We start from the raw sequence: 14661 nt of genomic DNA on the forward strand, positions 1-14661 counted from the left end.
TTATTAAAGTTACCGAAGGCTGTGGCAGGAACGCCTTGGCACACGGTGTTGCCAACATGCCTGTTCATTAACTCCAGCACTGCGCTGCTAAGGGACCGCTTGGGGATTAGGCCCGTTAGCCACGCGGCCGTGCGGTAAGAGGACGCCGGGGAACCCGAGGGCGTACCATCTCTCTGTGGGTCGCGATTAAATCCTGCTGCCATTTTGCGGTGCGGGTACGAGCCGTGTAGAAATGAGGTGTATGTGGTTTAATGAGTGCCGTCTGTTTGACGCGGCTGCAGGTATGACGCTCGTCGATTAGCCACAGCGATTTGAACGCTGCAACCCGTTTTGAATGTTCTCTGATCTCTGAATCTGATCTTTAGGCAACAGTGAGTAAATAAGGAGAGCCTGGATTGGTCAATCTGAGCTGTGTGCCTGTTTCATGAGCTGGGATTGGTCATTATCAGGAGAGTGTAGAAAGCAAGAAGAAAGTTTTGAAAGTTGTTGTCCTCGTTAGCTGAGTCAAGTTAAGGCACAAAGGCTGCTGCTCCCATCGATAAAGGCGATTGATTGCCGTGTGTGACTTTAGCACGATGTTAGCATTGACCCCAGCCGCTCGATTTTGCACTCAAGACCCCAGGTAACCCTTTCCAGTCCCAGCAGAAACGCGAGATGGGGCGTGCCAGAGTCCGACTCGAGGCGCTCGGGTCAGGGAGTCCAGGGAGATAAGTGCAGAGCTTGAGCGTGACACGCCGGCCCCTTGCTTTGAAGGCTCGGAGCCCTGTGGTAGGAAGCGCCGATGTCAGCAGATTACGGAGAGCCTTATCGTCCTCTCATCTCCCCCCCCCCCCCCCCCCCCCGCGCTGTGGTCTCCCTGAATCCAAGCTGGCCACTTGAGTGCCTGTCCTCCAAGAGACCACTTAGACTGAGGGATCCAGGCCTCCTTCCAGTCCCTGTCTGAAACTCCACCAAGTTATTCTGTCCAAGTCCCTCCTCGAGAGTCTCTTAAAAATGGGCACTGTGGTGTGGATAAAAGAAATGGAATAAAAAAAATATATATTTTTTTTTGGGGGGAGAGGGGGCAACTTTTTTGCAGTTTAAGAGCTAGCAGACATCACTGAGGCTCTGAACCTTGTTTATTTTGTGGCCTGGCACAAGGTTTTCTTTGTGCTTGAGCTCGAGTTGTTTTTTATGTTGATGGGACTGTGATTGAGTCTCTTCCTTCATTTTAATGCAGGGCGACTCTGCAAGCACAGCTACGCCGTTGTGCCGTCTCTGAATGGGAGAACCGTCTCTCCACTGAAACCTGTGGATCCCCCCCCCCATCCATTCTGGAGCATTACCCCCCACTGTTAAAGAGGAGATGCACGAGGACGGGGAACTTGTGTTGAGGTTTTTTATTTTTTCCTGTTCTTGGCGGCATTCCATTTTTCGGCTCCTTCGAAACTCCGGGTCACATTCCCTGAATGCTGGACGGCGTAGAGCCAGTTCTGCCTCATTCCCCTGACGAGCAGCACAGCACTTGCGGAACCCCAGTGCTGCTATGCGTGTGTTTGCACACACCCACGGTGACGCATCCGGTTGAGATCACACTTGACCTTACCTACCGCATTCTTCTTGGGTCTTCACTTTGATCACACATGACCTTACATACCACGTTCTTATTGGGACTCGACTGGGATCAGACATGACCTTGTATACCATATTCTTATTGGGAATTCACTTTGATCACACATGACCTGATATATCACGGTCTTGTTGGCACTCAACTGTGCTATGCTAAAAAATATTTTTATACAAATGAGTTTAATTTTAATCAGTCCTCCCTCGGCAGGCAATGAGAATTATTTTTAATGTTTCCCTGTTCTCTTGCCTGGCCTGTTTGCGTTGGAGATTTGATCGTGTAAAATTTAAGTGAACAACATGTTCATCATGTTTGTTGTAGATATTGATGATTCATGCTTTTGTATTTATTAGTGTATTTTTTGTATTTTTAATTATTCATGAATTATTTGTTGACACGAACGTGTGGGCAAGTCTTGAGTATTGTTATAGTGGTGAAGTGGAATGAGTCCCTTGTGGAAAATTTTTTATATTGGTGTTTTTGTTTACTTAAAACAATTGAACCTCAGTCACTTCCATCTTTATTTTGGATAGTGAGGATGAATTGTCCTTTCACTCGTAATGAGAATGCACATTTGCACAACAGAAATGGCAATAGCAGAACACAGCAAACTAAGAGAAAATAAAAAATCACACCTTTGTGTGTATTGAGCACAATAGTTTGGTTTGGGTTTATTCTTCTCCATGGACTCTTAAGCCGGGCACCCACCGCACGCGTCGCGTATGCGTCGCGTAAACAGCACGGCGAAGCAGCACGACGCGGCGCGTAGGGTGTCTCCACTGGTTCCGTTTGTGTCGCGCAAAGGCTTGCGTAAAAGCTATATATTCCTAGTAGCTCTCGCAGTCTACAGTGGGATTACATCGTGTATTTCATGTTTGTTCAGGACTGTTGATTATGGGTTAAGTGAATACTTTGGTGAGAGACCTTTTTCAGTTTGTTAATTTGGTAATATTTCGTTAACTCGTAAATACGTGAGAAAGTAAACGCTTTCAAGAATTACCATAAACTTAAATCGCAACGTAGCCTGCATAACAATCAATCTCAAACTGTATTAATTTATTTGCTTGGTTAACAAGCGTGCCAATTTCATGAAGAATATGTAATGATCATAATAATAATAAATAATCCGTAATCAACCATTGGGAATTCCCGTGTTGTCTTGTCATTCACGTCAAAACATTTATAGGATCATATTTAGTAAAATCAGCTAATCATGAAAAAGACAGTAACAGTTTAATCTTGAAGAGATATGAACACCACAACGCCATGAACACCGGAAGCTTTGAAGTACAAGTGCGATAGGCTACGTCTTTCTGTGGTGTATTTTCAAATTTACCCCACCCCTCCGCAAAATAAGACAGCGAAACTAAGTTTGCCTTTTCCCCAGGTTCCAGTTATTTATTTATTTATTTTTACAAAACGAAAAGGCTTGTATTTTTTTTTTGGTGCTTATAAAATATCTGGGAGGTAACTAGGGACACACCCCCAGTAATATAAGGATGAAATATAAATCAGAGCATGTATACCTAGCATTTTAGAGCATATTTCTGTGTATAAACAGGCCATCGTGACGCGCGACAAGCCGAAAAAATAGAACTGAAGCGAAAAACTACGCTTCAGTTCGCTTGTGTCGCGCAAGCTTCGCAGCCGGTACGCGACGCGTTCGCATCTGGTGGAGACGACGTCGCCCGCTGCCGTTGTAATAACAGTACTTCAACTACGCTTCAGTTACGCGCGTAATACGCGCGTAGTGCGCTCGCGGCCGATACGCGTGCGGTGGGTGCCCGGCTTTATGCTCCAGACAGTAAGATGGGGGGAGGAGGAGGAAGGTGCAGGATACGTTTTAAGCCGAGGCTCAGGTGGTGGTGTCCCCTGTGAGAACCTTCCGGAATGTTCCGCAGCTGCGCTGTATAATCGGGCCCCAGGGTTCGCCTCTCGCTGCTCCGGACCGGCTCCTGCGTCAGAGGCGGTCCCTCTTGGAAGCCCCCCCCCCCCCCCATGCTATATTTCTGCGCAGAAGCAATAAAGAGAGGGCCCGTTTGCTGCAATTCCATAATGGCGGTGGTATGGAGTCTTGCATAACCCCCCTGTGGGTGCGCTTGGGGTGTTTCCAGGTGTTCGGGAGCCATCGGTGGCTCCGAACCCGAGGTTGTCACGGGGATGCTTCATACAGGTGGCGCACGGGCCTCGATTGGTCTCTATTACTAACGGGGGACGGCGATGTGAAGAGACACGCGATAGGCTGCGAGACGCATGACACGTTGAGTGGGACTGGACAGGCTGTACCCTCAGGTGCTGATGTGACTCGCGCTCCCTGTTCCGTGGAATGACAGTCGCTTAATATTTCAGCCGGCGAAACCTGTTCGTGCCCTTCGGGTGTTTACGCGGAAAGGGCGTGGTCTCGCCGCGGCGGAGTTTATCTGGGGGGGGAAACGCTGCGGGGAATGTTAATAAAAAATAATCTCATTTTTCTCTACATTCAATATGTTTTTATCATCCTGTTACTTCTCCCCCCTTTCCTGGGCTGCTTCTTTCATGCCGTATCCCGACTGTGCTTCTGGAGGCTTTTCAGTCCATTCAGGAAATGAATGTCAAAGTCAGTTAATTCACTGTGAGTTCCTCACAGAACATTATGGGGATTTAAAATTCATTAGGCCTAGTTGAATTTCAGCTTGTTTCGTTGACTTAACTGAATTGAAGCGAGCCCAGTCCTGATCCAGTACTGTGTACAGTAATGGGGCATCCAGGAAGAATGGTCTGCAGACGCCTCTGATTGACAGGCGAGACAGGAAGTCGCACGTAGGCCTCGGAGATAGTGAGCCAATGAGAAATTCAACAGGACGTCTCTGTCGGATGTTTGTGCGTCAGCAGAAAATGAGGTGGTCTACGGTCTTAAGAGGGGTATGGCACAATGACTTGGTCACAAAAAAAGGACATGGTTTGATTTAATTTCAAAATGCTTTCTATTCCAAAAACATAAATGAAGGAAAATGTTTTGCTTGACGTACCAGGCATTGGTAAAAATCAGCCTCATCGACTTGGTATTGTTGTGAACTCAAAAACCTTCCTTAAAATGTGTCTTCAGAATGCCCGGAAGACTTCGCTGATTACGAATTCCACGTACACATCTTTGTTAAATAATAGCTAAGCTGCTTATGATTTAGGAGAAAACGGTGTAGGACAGCGATCTGCATTCCTGGTCCCAGGCCGCAGGGTCTGCTGGTTTTTTGTTTTCGCCTGAATACCAGCAGCCGGTTCAGACCCAGGAAGCCAGGCTGGGTGAGTTAACCATTTAATCGACCGCTTCTGAGCGCCAGGTGACCGCAGAGACCGGCCGACCCCGCGGCCCGCCGGGACCAGGAACGAAGGTCTCTGTTCCGGGGGTGCTCTTTCACCCTGGGCGTGTTCCGTGGGGTACGTCCGCACGCCCACCAGCTGTTGGGCCCGCCCTGACTCAGAGGGCTGCTGGAGACACTCGCTCCTTTGTTCGGATTCCCCCCCCCACTGTATTTTTCACCAGAGACACACGTCTGACTCACGCACATCGCCGCTCTTCTGAAGACCGGCCCCTCTGCTGCGGAAGAGCTCTGCGAAGACTTTCCGGGCTTTCCAGTGTCTGTCGGATGCGTCGCCTCTCCCCCTGTTTGCTTCCCAACGTAATCGCTGTCGATGTGCTTTTAGTCGTCGCGGCTTGGCAGACGTTCAAGACGACACCTTCCCAGACCGGCCCGCTCAGTCATATTTATCCCGCGTGCGGCTAGAGAAGGGGGGTCTTCTTCGCTCAAACTCACTCTCGCTGACAGGGCTGACCGGCTGACAGGAACTCTTTAGCAGAGGACAGGAAGGAATGCAGAAACATTGATCCCGTTAGACAAAAATTGTCTGTGTTCCACGGCGCTTGATCGACACCGCTTGCTTTTTAGGAATCTTAGAGGCGGGGTTTCGTGAGAGACCCCTCCTTTCGTGTCCTCCTCTGGCCTTTTCTGCTTATTTTGGACCGTCATTAAAACCATACGTGTAGGAAAAAAACAAACGAAAAAAAGACCACAGAATGCAGGTCTGTCTCTTCTCTCCTTCTCTTCTCTTTTTTTGTTGTTTTCTCCAGGTCCGTTGAAGCGATGACGGTACGCCTTGCGTGCGGGAGATGAGTTTACGGACTTGGGGGCGGGGGGGGTGGTAATTACGCTGTGTCATCGCATTGCTTGGCCTGGTTGTTAATAAATCATCATGCTTAACCACCCCCTTGCCCCCCCCAACCCAACCCCCCTGCCACTCCTCCAGCCCTGCAGCGCTGGTACTCAGTGGAAAGAGCTCTGACAAATCAAGCCCCCCCTTCCAGCCCCCCCAGTCAGTTTACCACAACTTTGGCTATGACTGGGCTGAGCTGCTTGTGGTTGGAAAGCAGCGCGGTGAGGTCCGGGGGTTGGCGGTCTGTCGGGGGTTGGCGGTCTTTGTTGGGTCGCGGCGGCTTCCTGCCCGCGGTCCTGGCTAAACGCACGCAGGGGCCCCTCTCGCGTCCTTCCAGCGGGCAGCGGCGAACCGCGGCGGAAACAGAACCTCCTTACGCCGCTGAGAATGTGACCCGTTTGCGCCGAAACAAAGCGTTGAACTACGCGCCCTTCCTCCCCCCCCCCCTCCTTCATCGTACTTTGCCCCGTTAGCTCTGCGCCGCTCAGGCTAATCGAATCCTCTCACAGACGGGCGTGTCACTGGGCCGTGTCACAGAGGTCACCCGTGCACCCATGGTCCTTTGCGTTGCTATTTCCGCGCCCCCGTGTCAACAGTCGGTGGCCTTTTCTGAGCTTTAAATCGCTCGTAATTCGAGTTCCTTTGTCGTTTTTAAGATGGGAATCCGTTGGTGGAGGAGGACTTTGATCTCCTCAAACGGGCGCGAGCGCTAGCGCTAGCAGGAGCGCTAGCCGGAACAGGCCTCAGTCCTCAGGCCTCTCTCTCTCTATGCGTACACTGTGAGTGAAAAGCGGCCTTTCACACTGAAATGCGCTTCCCATCAGTCCGCGGTGCGTTCGTACGCCGTTACACACGCCTGTCAGCCGCAGGTCAGTCAGACCTGTGGCCTCGCGGAGCGGGAAGCGTGTGCCGATGCGTGTGGAGCCGTGTCCGACGGCGCGGGGCGCTCTCTGTTTTTAGCGGCTGTTTAAGGGGCACGGACGGAGCCCCTCCTCTGCCCGACGGTGACGGGGGGGGGGTGGGGGGCTGGGGGGAGCGCTGAGTCAGTGCTCGCGCGGCGTCTCCATTCTCTTTCTCCCAGAGGCTTTTCCCTTGAAGCTCCCGCCCTACTCTTCACCGTGCCGCGGTCTTCAGAGAGTAACACCAGCCTAATGCCTCAGCCTGATCTCTGATCTGTACCGACCGCCAGTGGCTTCCTCTTACCAACTCTCTCTGCCTTTTTTCTCTCTCTCTCTCTCCCCACCTTCTTGGTATCGCTCTTTCACTTTCTCTCTCTCTCTTTCTCTTCAGTAATCAAAATACAAGCTGCATGTTTCACCGAATCGAGTTTCACCCATTTAAGGTTGCCCTCTCTGCTCCTGTCATATTAGACTGCCATTAGCTGAAACGCATTAAACGAGCTGTATGACTCGTTGCATAATTGTGTTCTAAAGGCCTGTGCAGAGAAACACAGCCGGACTGGACTGACCTTGGCTGGTTATGACACATCGCCTTTTTCCCCCTCAGATTTAAATCTCCATTTCCTCCAGAGGCCTTCAGTGCTGAAATGCCTCGTATGCGGCTGTGCTCTGAGTGGGGTTCCAGAGGAGATGGGGGACCCTCTGGGGCTGGTGTAAATTTGGGTGGAGGTTCCAGAGGAGACGGGACCCTGTGGGGCTGGTGTAAATTTGGGTGGAGGTTCCAGAGAAGATGGAGGACCCTCTGGGGCTGGTGTAAATTTGGGTGGAGGTTCCAGAGGAGACGGGGACCCTCTGAGGCTGGTGTAAATTTGGGTGGAGGTTCCAGAGGAGGTGGGGGACCCTCTGGGGCTGGTGTAAATTTGGGTGGAGGTTCCAGAGGAGGTGGGGGACCCTCTGGGGCTGGTGTAAATTCGGGTGGAGGTTCCAGAGGAGACAGGGACCCTCTGGGGCTGGTGTAAATTTGGGTGGAGGTTCCAGAGGAGACAGGGACCCTCTGGGGCTGGTGTAAATTTGGGTGGAGGTTCCAGAGGAGACAGGACCCTGTGGGGCTGGTGTAAATTTGGGTGGAGGTTCCAGAGGAGACAGGGACCCTCTGTGGATCTGGTGGCTGAGGCGGGTTAAGCAGAAGGGGGCGGAGCCTCTGGGGGGAGGCGGGGCTGAGTTACTGGAGGCCCTGTTTGTGTCAGGGGAAATGAGGCGGCTGCTGCTGCAGGGGCTGGAGGTGGAGCTGCGCTGCAGTGTTTACGCCAGGAGGACAGGAGAGAGCCGCCGTCTGAGAATAGGATCCTCGGCTGGAAATTGATTGTGTGGAAAGAGGCCGCATCGCTCTCCTGCTTTCTGCAGAGTCGGGAGTCCCCGCAGAGCTCTTCATTCCTGCTTTGTGTGTGTGTGTGTTTGTGTGAGTGTGTGTGTGTGTGTGTTTGTGAGAGAGAGAGGGAGTGTGTGTGTGTGTGTGTGTGTGTGGAGTGTGTGTGTGTGTTTGTGTGTGTGTGGGTATGGGTGTGTGTGTGTGTGTGTTTGTCAGAGTGAGGGAGTGTGTGTGTGTGTGTGTTTGTGTGAGTGTGTGTGTGTGTTTGTGAGAGAGAGAGAGGGAGTGTGTGTGTGTGTGTGTGTGTTTGTGTGATAGAGATAGAGAGAGGGAGTGTGTGTGTGTCTGTGTGTGTGTGTGTGTGTGTGTGGGTATGGGTGTGCGTGTTTGTGTTAGTGTGTGTGTCTTTGTGAGATAGAGAGAGAGGTAGTGTGTGTGTGTGTGTGTTTGTGAGATAGAGAGAGAGAGAGAGAGGGAGTGTGTGTGTGTGTGTGTGTGTGTGTGTGGAGGTCTGGCTGTTGGGGCTGGATTGTGCTGCCAGCTTGTTTGTGTGTGCGTTAGAGGGAGCCCCCAGCATTGCAGTCACCCTGGGTATACTGCCTGTGCTGCTGTTGTGAGTGGAACCGCTTTCTGGTCCTCCTACTCTGCTCTCTTTCAGTACTCACTGTGAATATGTGCATCTCAATTGCCCTTCTACGGCCCAGCTAACCCAATACATTTTCAGTGCTGCTGCAGTGTTAGAACACTAACAAAATATTCCAGTAACCTTGTGAGAATATTGTGTGTTTGCTGGGAGCATTGTTTTCCCTGAAGTTTTCACATTGCATGTCATCAAAATGTACGTTTCTCATTGCGTGTGCAGTTTCTCCAGTACCACGCGTCTGAGCGATAATGCTACGGTGTCATGGCTTTTATCTCCGATTGGCCGATCCCAGGCCTCCATGTGACCTCTTGCGCTTGACTGGCTCGTGTGATTCGCTCGTGGGCTGTAATTTGCTCACAGAGCCAGAAAGAAGCAACCCGATATCTCTGACACTGACCGCCGAATTGTACCTGCAGTGTGACTCGATTTTAAAGCCATTTTTGGCCGTCTGGGATCATGCTTCCAGGGAAACTTCCGGTCGTTGGTATGGCGACGTGTCCCTGGATGGGTGAAGTGAAGGATGAAGAACGCCGCGGTCGGGTCGTACTGTGGCCGTGGGCCTTGTAACGCAGTTGATCCTTGTGTGTGTGTGTATGTGTGTATGTGTGTTTGTGTGTGTGTTCACACGTGCGTGTGTGTGTAGATGTGTGAGCTGAATACTCATGTTCTGTCTCTCTCTCTCCCTCCATCCCTCCCTCTCTCCCTCTCCCTCCCTCCCTCTCTCTCTCCCCGCAGTGAGCAGAGTATCTGTCAGGCCCGGGCCGCCGTCATGGTGTACGACGACGCCAACAAGAAGTGGGTCCCGGCCGGGGGCTCCACGGGCTTCAGCAGGGTGCACATCTACCACCACACGGGGAACAACGCCTTCCGGGTGGTGGGCCGCAAAATCCAGGACCATCAGGTGAGCCCGGGACGGGGGCACGGGGGGGCGGAGGGGACGGAGGGGGCCGGGGGGGGCAGGGGGGCCCAGAGTGGCGGGGCTTGGGGAAGGAAGACACTGTTGACACTAAAGGGACACCTCCCTCTGGCTGATGCAGTGCGTGCTCTCTGCCCCAGTGTTCTCCACATCAGCTGTCAGTCCAGCAGCCTGTGGTGCATGCTGGGATATGGACCGTGGCCCTGCAGGCACACTGGTACTGCTGTACGCGCACACAGAATTCTGGAGGTTCCTGCTCTCTGTCCACATCTTTTTCTTTTTTTCCCGTGTGTAAACACCAGCGGTTTGAGTCGATTCTGTGTTTTTGAAAATTCTTTGAACGTTTAGAGCACGGAACATTTGACAATGCCAGAACTGCTCCTTCTAATCATTTGTGCCCTTCCAAATTCATTCCAACATGGAGTCCTGGCTCCGCGAAACCCAACAGGCTGAGAGCAGTTAAAACTGACCTTCTCTGTTAAAAAACGTCCCCGTTTTATGCAGTTTTTTTAAAAACATTTTTTTTCCCTTTTTTTTTTTTCTTCCCTTTTTTTCCTTTTTTTCCTTTTTTTTCACATGGAATATGGAGCGATGGTGCTCTGATCCGTTGCTTCCATGGCGACGGGCGCAGCCTTTGCTGCCTGCTAAGCGGGTTGATCCAGAACCGAAATTTGGAGGCTGATCTGAGCCGGACCCGCTGGCCCGTCCGCGGCGGAGCTTTCCGGAACGTTTACTCTCTCTTCCTGGGTCCAGGAAATGGACCGGGTCGCTGCTAACAGGGCGGTCCTGACTGACCCGAAGGAGAGCATCACACAGCGTAACTGTGGCGTAGCCTTAAGAAAGGACCACCCCAGTATGAGGCTGCTTCAGGCTTTCACAGGAACTCCGCTGATTTGGGTCCCAGCAGCGACCCCAGCTTGCTTCTCTCTTGTAGGGCCGACTATAAATAAATAAAATGAAATACAATTCCAGAAATGATTTATTTTTTGATACAGCGGCGGGCGTCTGAGCGTTCTGGAACAGTCGGGCCTCTCGGTGATGGAAAGGCGGCGTCAGGCGGTTCCGTCGCGCCGCGTCTGCCGTTATTTGCCCGAGCTTCGCGAGTGCGTTTCCAGCTCCAGTGGTGCAGATGACAGGCCCTGTCTCCAGGATTTGTTGCTGGATTCCTCCCAAACTCCACACTCCCCCCCTTTCCCCCTCCCTGTCCCAAACAGGACATTGAGATCTCAGCCAGAACTGACAAACTCCTGCGAGGTCCGCTCCGCTTCGCCCTCAATGTGCCGAAACCCGGAGCGCCATCAATCTTCGCTCCGCGAAATCTCCGCTGTTTTTAAAAGTCGTTTTGTCCTTCGGATGCTGCAAACGCGTGGCCCTTCCTGTTTCCGATTCACATCTTCCTCTGCGCTCCATGAGAGAGTGCTCCATCGTTGGTTTCATTTAACCTTGTATGATGTGGGTATCACAAATATGTGATTGGAATGTTCTTAACTGAACATTCTAATGCTGATGTCACAATCGCTGCTGGCAAAGTTCTAGAACACCGCGGGGAAGGGGGGAGAAACGTTCCATAAAACCTGCTCTTTAAAGGGATCGTTTCTTTTCACTGCGTCTAGCACATGTCTGAGTTAGAGCGTGCCCCCAGAGCGATGTTTGGGAACCAGGCCTCCTCCAGATGAGAGGATGTTGGCAGTCTCCCCGGGGGGCTGCGCATTGCTCAGTAGCGGTGTAATACATCAGCGGTGATGTAACCGCGCCATGTGTCGGAGGTGAAAGGTGACCGCAGTGTGCGTCAGATGTCCCAAAGTGAAAACGGATGAGGACAGTTTGGATGTTCCCTGCACCTGAGGGGCCCCTCTCCCTCACCCCCTCTCTGGGCCTGCTGGGACTCCTGGGCCTCTTCTCCTCCTCCTTTCCCCTCCGTGTTTGATTCCCCTGATCCAGGACGGGGTGAGAGGGCCTCCCCTGGGGGGCAGTGAAACGCAGGCTTGGCGGTTCTGGATCACCTCCGCTGCGTGTCCTCGCGTGTTCGGTTTGGAACGGCGGTTAAGCCCCTCCCGCGGTCAGCGTTTGCCCCAGAGGAGGACTGCAGCTGCGGGCTGGAGGCAGGCACCAGGGTCCCTCTGCTGCGGCTGAGGCGGCGTCCCTCTTACCACTTGCGCGGCACGTTTGGGCGGGGCCCTCAGAGGGCTGAGCTGCGGCTGGAGGCAGGCGTCCTCTGCTGCGAGAGGCGCCCTTACTGCGCCTGGGGCTCAGTGACCGCAGTGGGAGCGCCCGCGTCCCAGCGGGCTGGCGTACGAAATGCTGCCACCCAGCGACTCCTGTGGGCACCAGAGTTCCTGTTGGGCAGCCTGGCGGGCATGAATACTGCTGACGCCATTTACCCGTCATCTGGATACAGACCGATACGGATATACGGGAGCGCAGCCAGTGCGCTGTGCCATGGCCTTTTTTAGCCTATGCTAATGCTAAGAGCGCGCGCTGAAGCGAGCGAGGATGCTAATTCCCACGCTCGTCTCCAGCTGAGCCGCTGAACCAGGTCGCGGCCTCGCGTGTGCATTCCTCGCCGGCGCGCTTTTGCGGCAAAACCCCAGCGACGCAGGAAGTCCCTGTTCCAGAGTGAGGCGCGGAAGCCGCTTGTCGCGGGGAATCACCGTTTCCTGTCCTCTTCGTGGATTTACGCCCCGCTCCAGTCCTGCTGGATTGTACGCCGGCGCTATATTTAGCCTTTTGGCTAAGAACACGTGCGCGTAGCTCCCGACTGCAACATTTGATGAGGCGAACGCATTAACACGCGATGTGACCTGGTTCACAGGCCTTTCTTTGCATTTGTGTAATTTACATATTACGCAGTGGAGTGCGGTGGAGTACCGTTTTGAAAGCGATGACGGTTATGATCTTATGATGGCGATATTATGATATTATAACTAGGCTGCTCGGCAGGAAACCGTCATTCTCTGGGTTGATGACATCTAGGGGGAGTCATTTTGGGAGGCCCTGGATTCATAAAGACCCTCAGCGGTCCAGTCCTACAGACATAAACGGGCACAGTCGTGGCTTGGTGGCTTATTGACTTCCTGCCACAATTAGGGACAATAAAGTTTTGAGGTTTTGAATCCAGTTTCCCTCGGGGCGAGGCTACGTGGATGGTGTCTCGGGATTTAGGCAGGGGTGATTATCCGAAGGAAAATCGTGGATATCGGAACACAGCGACAACAAAAATGCATGCGTCACCAGAAATTTGAAAGGTAGGTAGTACTTGGTGCTTGAAATGATAAATATGGTCCAAGTTGCAAAATTATTGCAAAGGTAATGGTTTTTCAGCTTAGGAATAGTTTGTGTTGGCTTCTGCCCAGAAGCGTAGATCAGGTCAGATTGTAACTAAAAAGTATAGTTATAGGGCTCATCTCTACTATACAGTAGTAATCTGGCTTGTGCTTTCTTTGACATACTTCATTTATCCAGCAACAGTGATATACATTACATTTTGGGATTAGGTTGTTTGTTTGTCTGGCTGATTAGAAGTACAATTAAGATAACCTTGGTCCACGGAGGCAGCAAAACTGGGATGGTTTGTTTTTTTTGTTTTTTTTGTTCTCTTTGCTGCTCTGGAAATGACAGTAAATGGAGATTCCGTGAGAGAGAGAGAGAGAGAGAGAGAGAGAAGCGGGGGACCTCGCAGGAAGTGACCTCACCTGGAGCTGGACGGCAGGTTCGGGCTGATGATTCAGGGGTCCCCTGGGGAAGGCTCCGGCTCGCTTGACATTTTGAGTGGCTTGCGGCGTCATGAAAGAGCCGCAGAGCATCGAGATGAAAGGACCGACACTGCGGGGATACTGGAGAGATTTTAGTAGCTTTCTCCTGAATCGGGAGTGTGACTTCTCCGTCTCCCGCTTCAGCACGTGGAAAAATGATTTACTCTGTGCGTGAATATCGCTTTGTCTCAGAGCGGATTTGAACGGGAGGCTGGGGCTCTGTGGAAGAGCGTAGGCCGAACCACTCTGAGCCGCGTTTGAGGCGATGCGCTGTACCCTTGTTGGCGGTGGCGGCTGGTTCGCGTCTGACGTCGCGTTCCGGGGGGGGATCGAGCTTTCAGCGGTGTCATGTGACTGGCGGGGCAGGCTGGGAAGGTGTGCGGGGGTCACGGGAGTTTGTTTACAGTCATTTGTTTGACAAAGAGGTGCTGCAGAAGCCCCTCAGCCGTAGCGTGGAGGGGGGGGGGAGGCGGAGGAGGGTTCATTCGCCTGCTGCGCTCCAGCGGGCAGTCAAGTCCTTAGTTTCTGTGTCATGACGTTTTTTTTTTTTTTTAGGGGGGGGGGGGCAAGAGGCAGTGTGTTCTGTTCCTTCATCTTGACTTGTTAGACACCACTAACATTACATTACTGGCATTTAGCAGGTGTAGCATGACTTGCACAACTTTTGCAGTTTTGCATAGCATCCATTATTGGATATATACTAAAGCAATTTTAGGATAAGTACCTTGCTCCAAGGGTGCTGTGTCTGGGAAATCAAACCGGTAACTTTTTAGGTCACAAACCCCCCCCCCCCCTCGTTCCTCCCCCGTTACGCTACGCTCGCGATTTGACTACCAAAGCGAGGGAAGGTGGGGACGGGTGAAGTGCGTGTTTCACTTCCAGTCGGCCTGAGGCCTCCTCCGCTCTCCCAGCCAATGGAAAGGCCCGCGTGCGTGTCTACGGATGGCCAAGCAAATTAGGCGTTGTTTTTATGTGGGAGTTAAAGAGCGTTAAAGGGGGGCGGTGACCTGTCCCTCAGTGCACACTGACAAAGAGAAGGGGGTCTACTGTGCGTCCCCCCCCCCCTTTCATAGTGTGGGGAGCTGCGCCTGTGGGGGGGGGGGAGGCTGTGTGCTAGTATGCTGTGGGTTGAGGCCCGGGGGGGGGGTTTGAGAGAGACTAATTGGCACAGCGATGCTCATTTGCGCTTTTTTTTTCTTCTTCTTTTTTGTTTTTTGTTTTTGTCTTTGAAAGGCCTGCGGGACGAAGCGATTTCCATTCTAATTAAGCACCCCGTCCGCCGCGTCCC

The 14661-nt window shown here is 52.3% G+C and overlaps 1 protein-coding gene across 1 annotated transcript in view; it reads left to right on the plus strand.

Annotated features, from left to right (window-relative positions):
- Nucleotides 1-14661, plus strand: part of enah (ENAH actin regulator) — a 70504-nt gene that overhangs the window by 7459 nt on the left and 48384 nt on the right. The window contains 1 exon segment of the mRNA XM_064340256.1: nucleotides 9441-9606. Within this exon segment, the coding sequence (XP_064196326.1) occupies nucleotides 9441-9606 (166 nt within the window).

This window comes from Anguilla rostrata, chromosome 6 (assembly GCF_018555375.3).
Source record: "Anguilla rostrata isolate EN2019 chromosome 6, ASM1855537v3, whole genome shotgun sequence".
Taxonomy (NCBI): domain Eukaryota; kingdom Metazoa; phylum Chordata; class Actinopteri; order Anguilliformes; family Anguillidae; genus Anguilla; species Anguilla rostrata.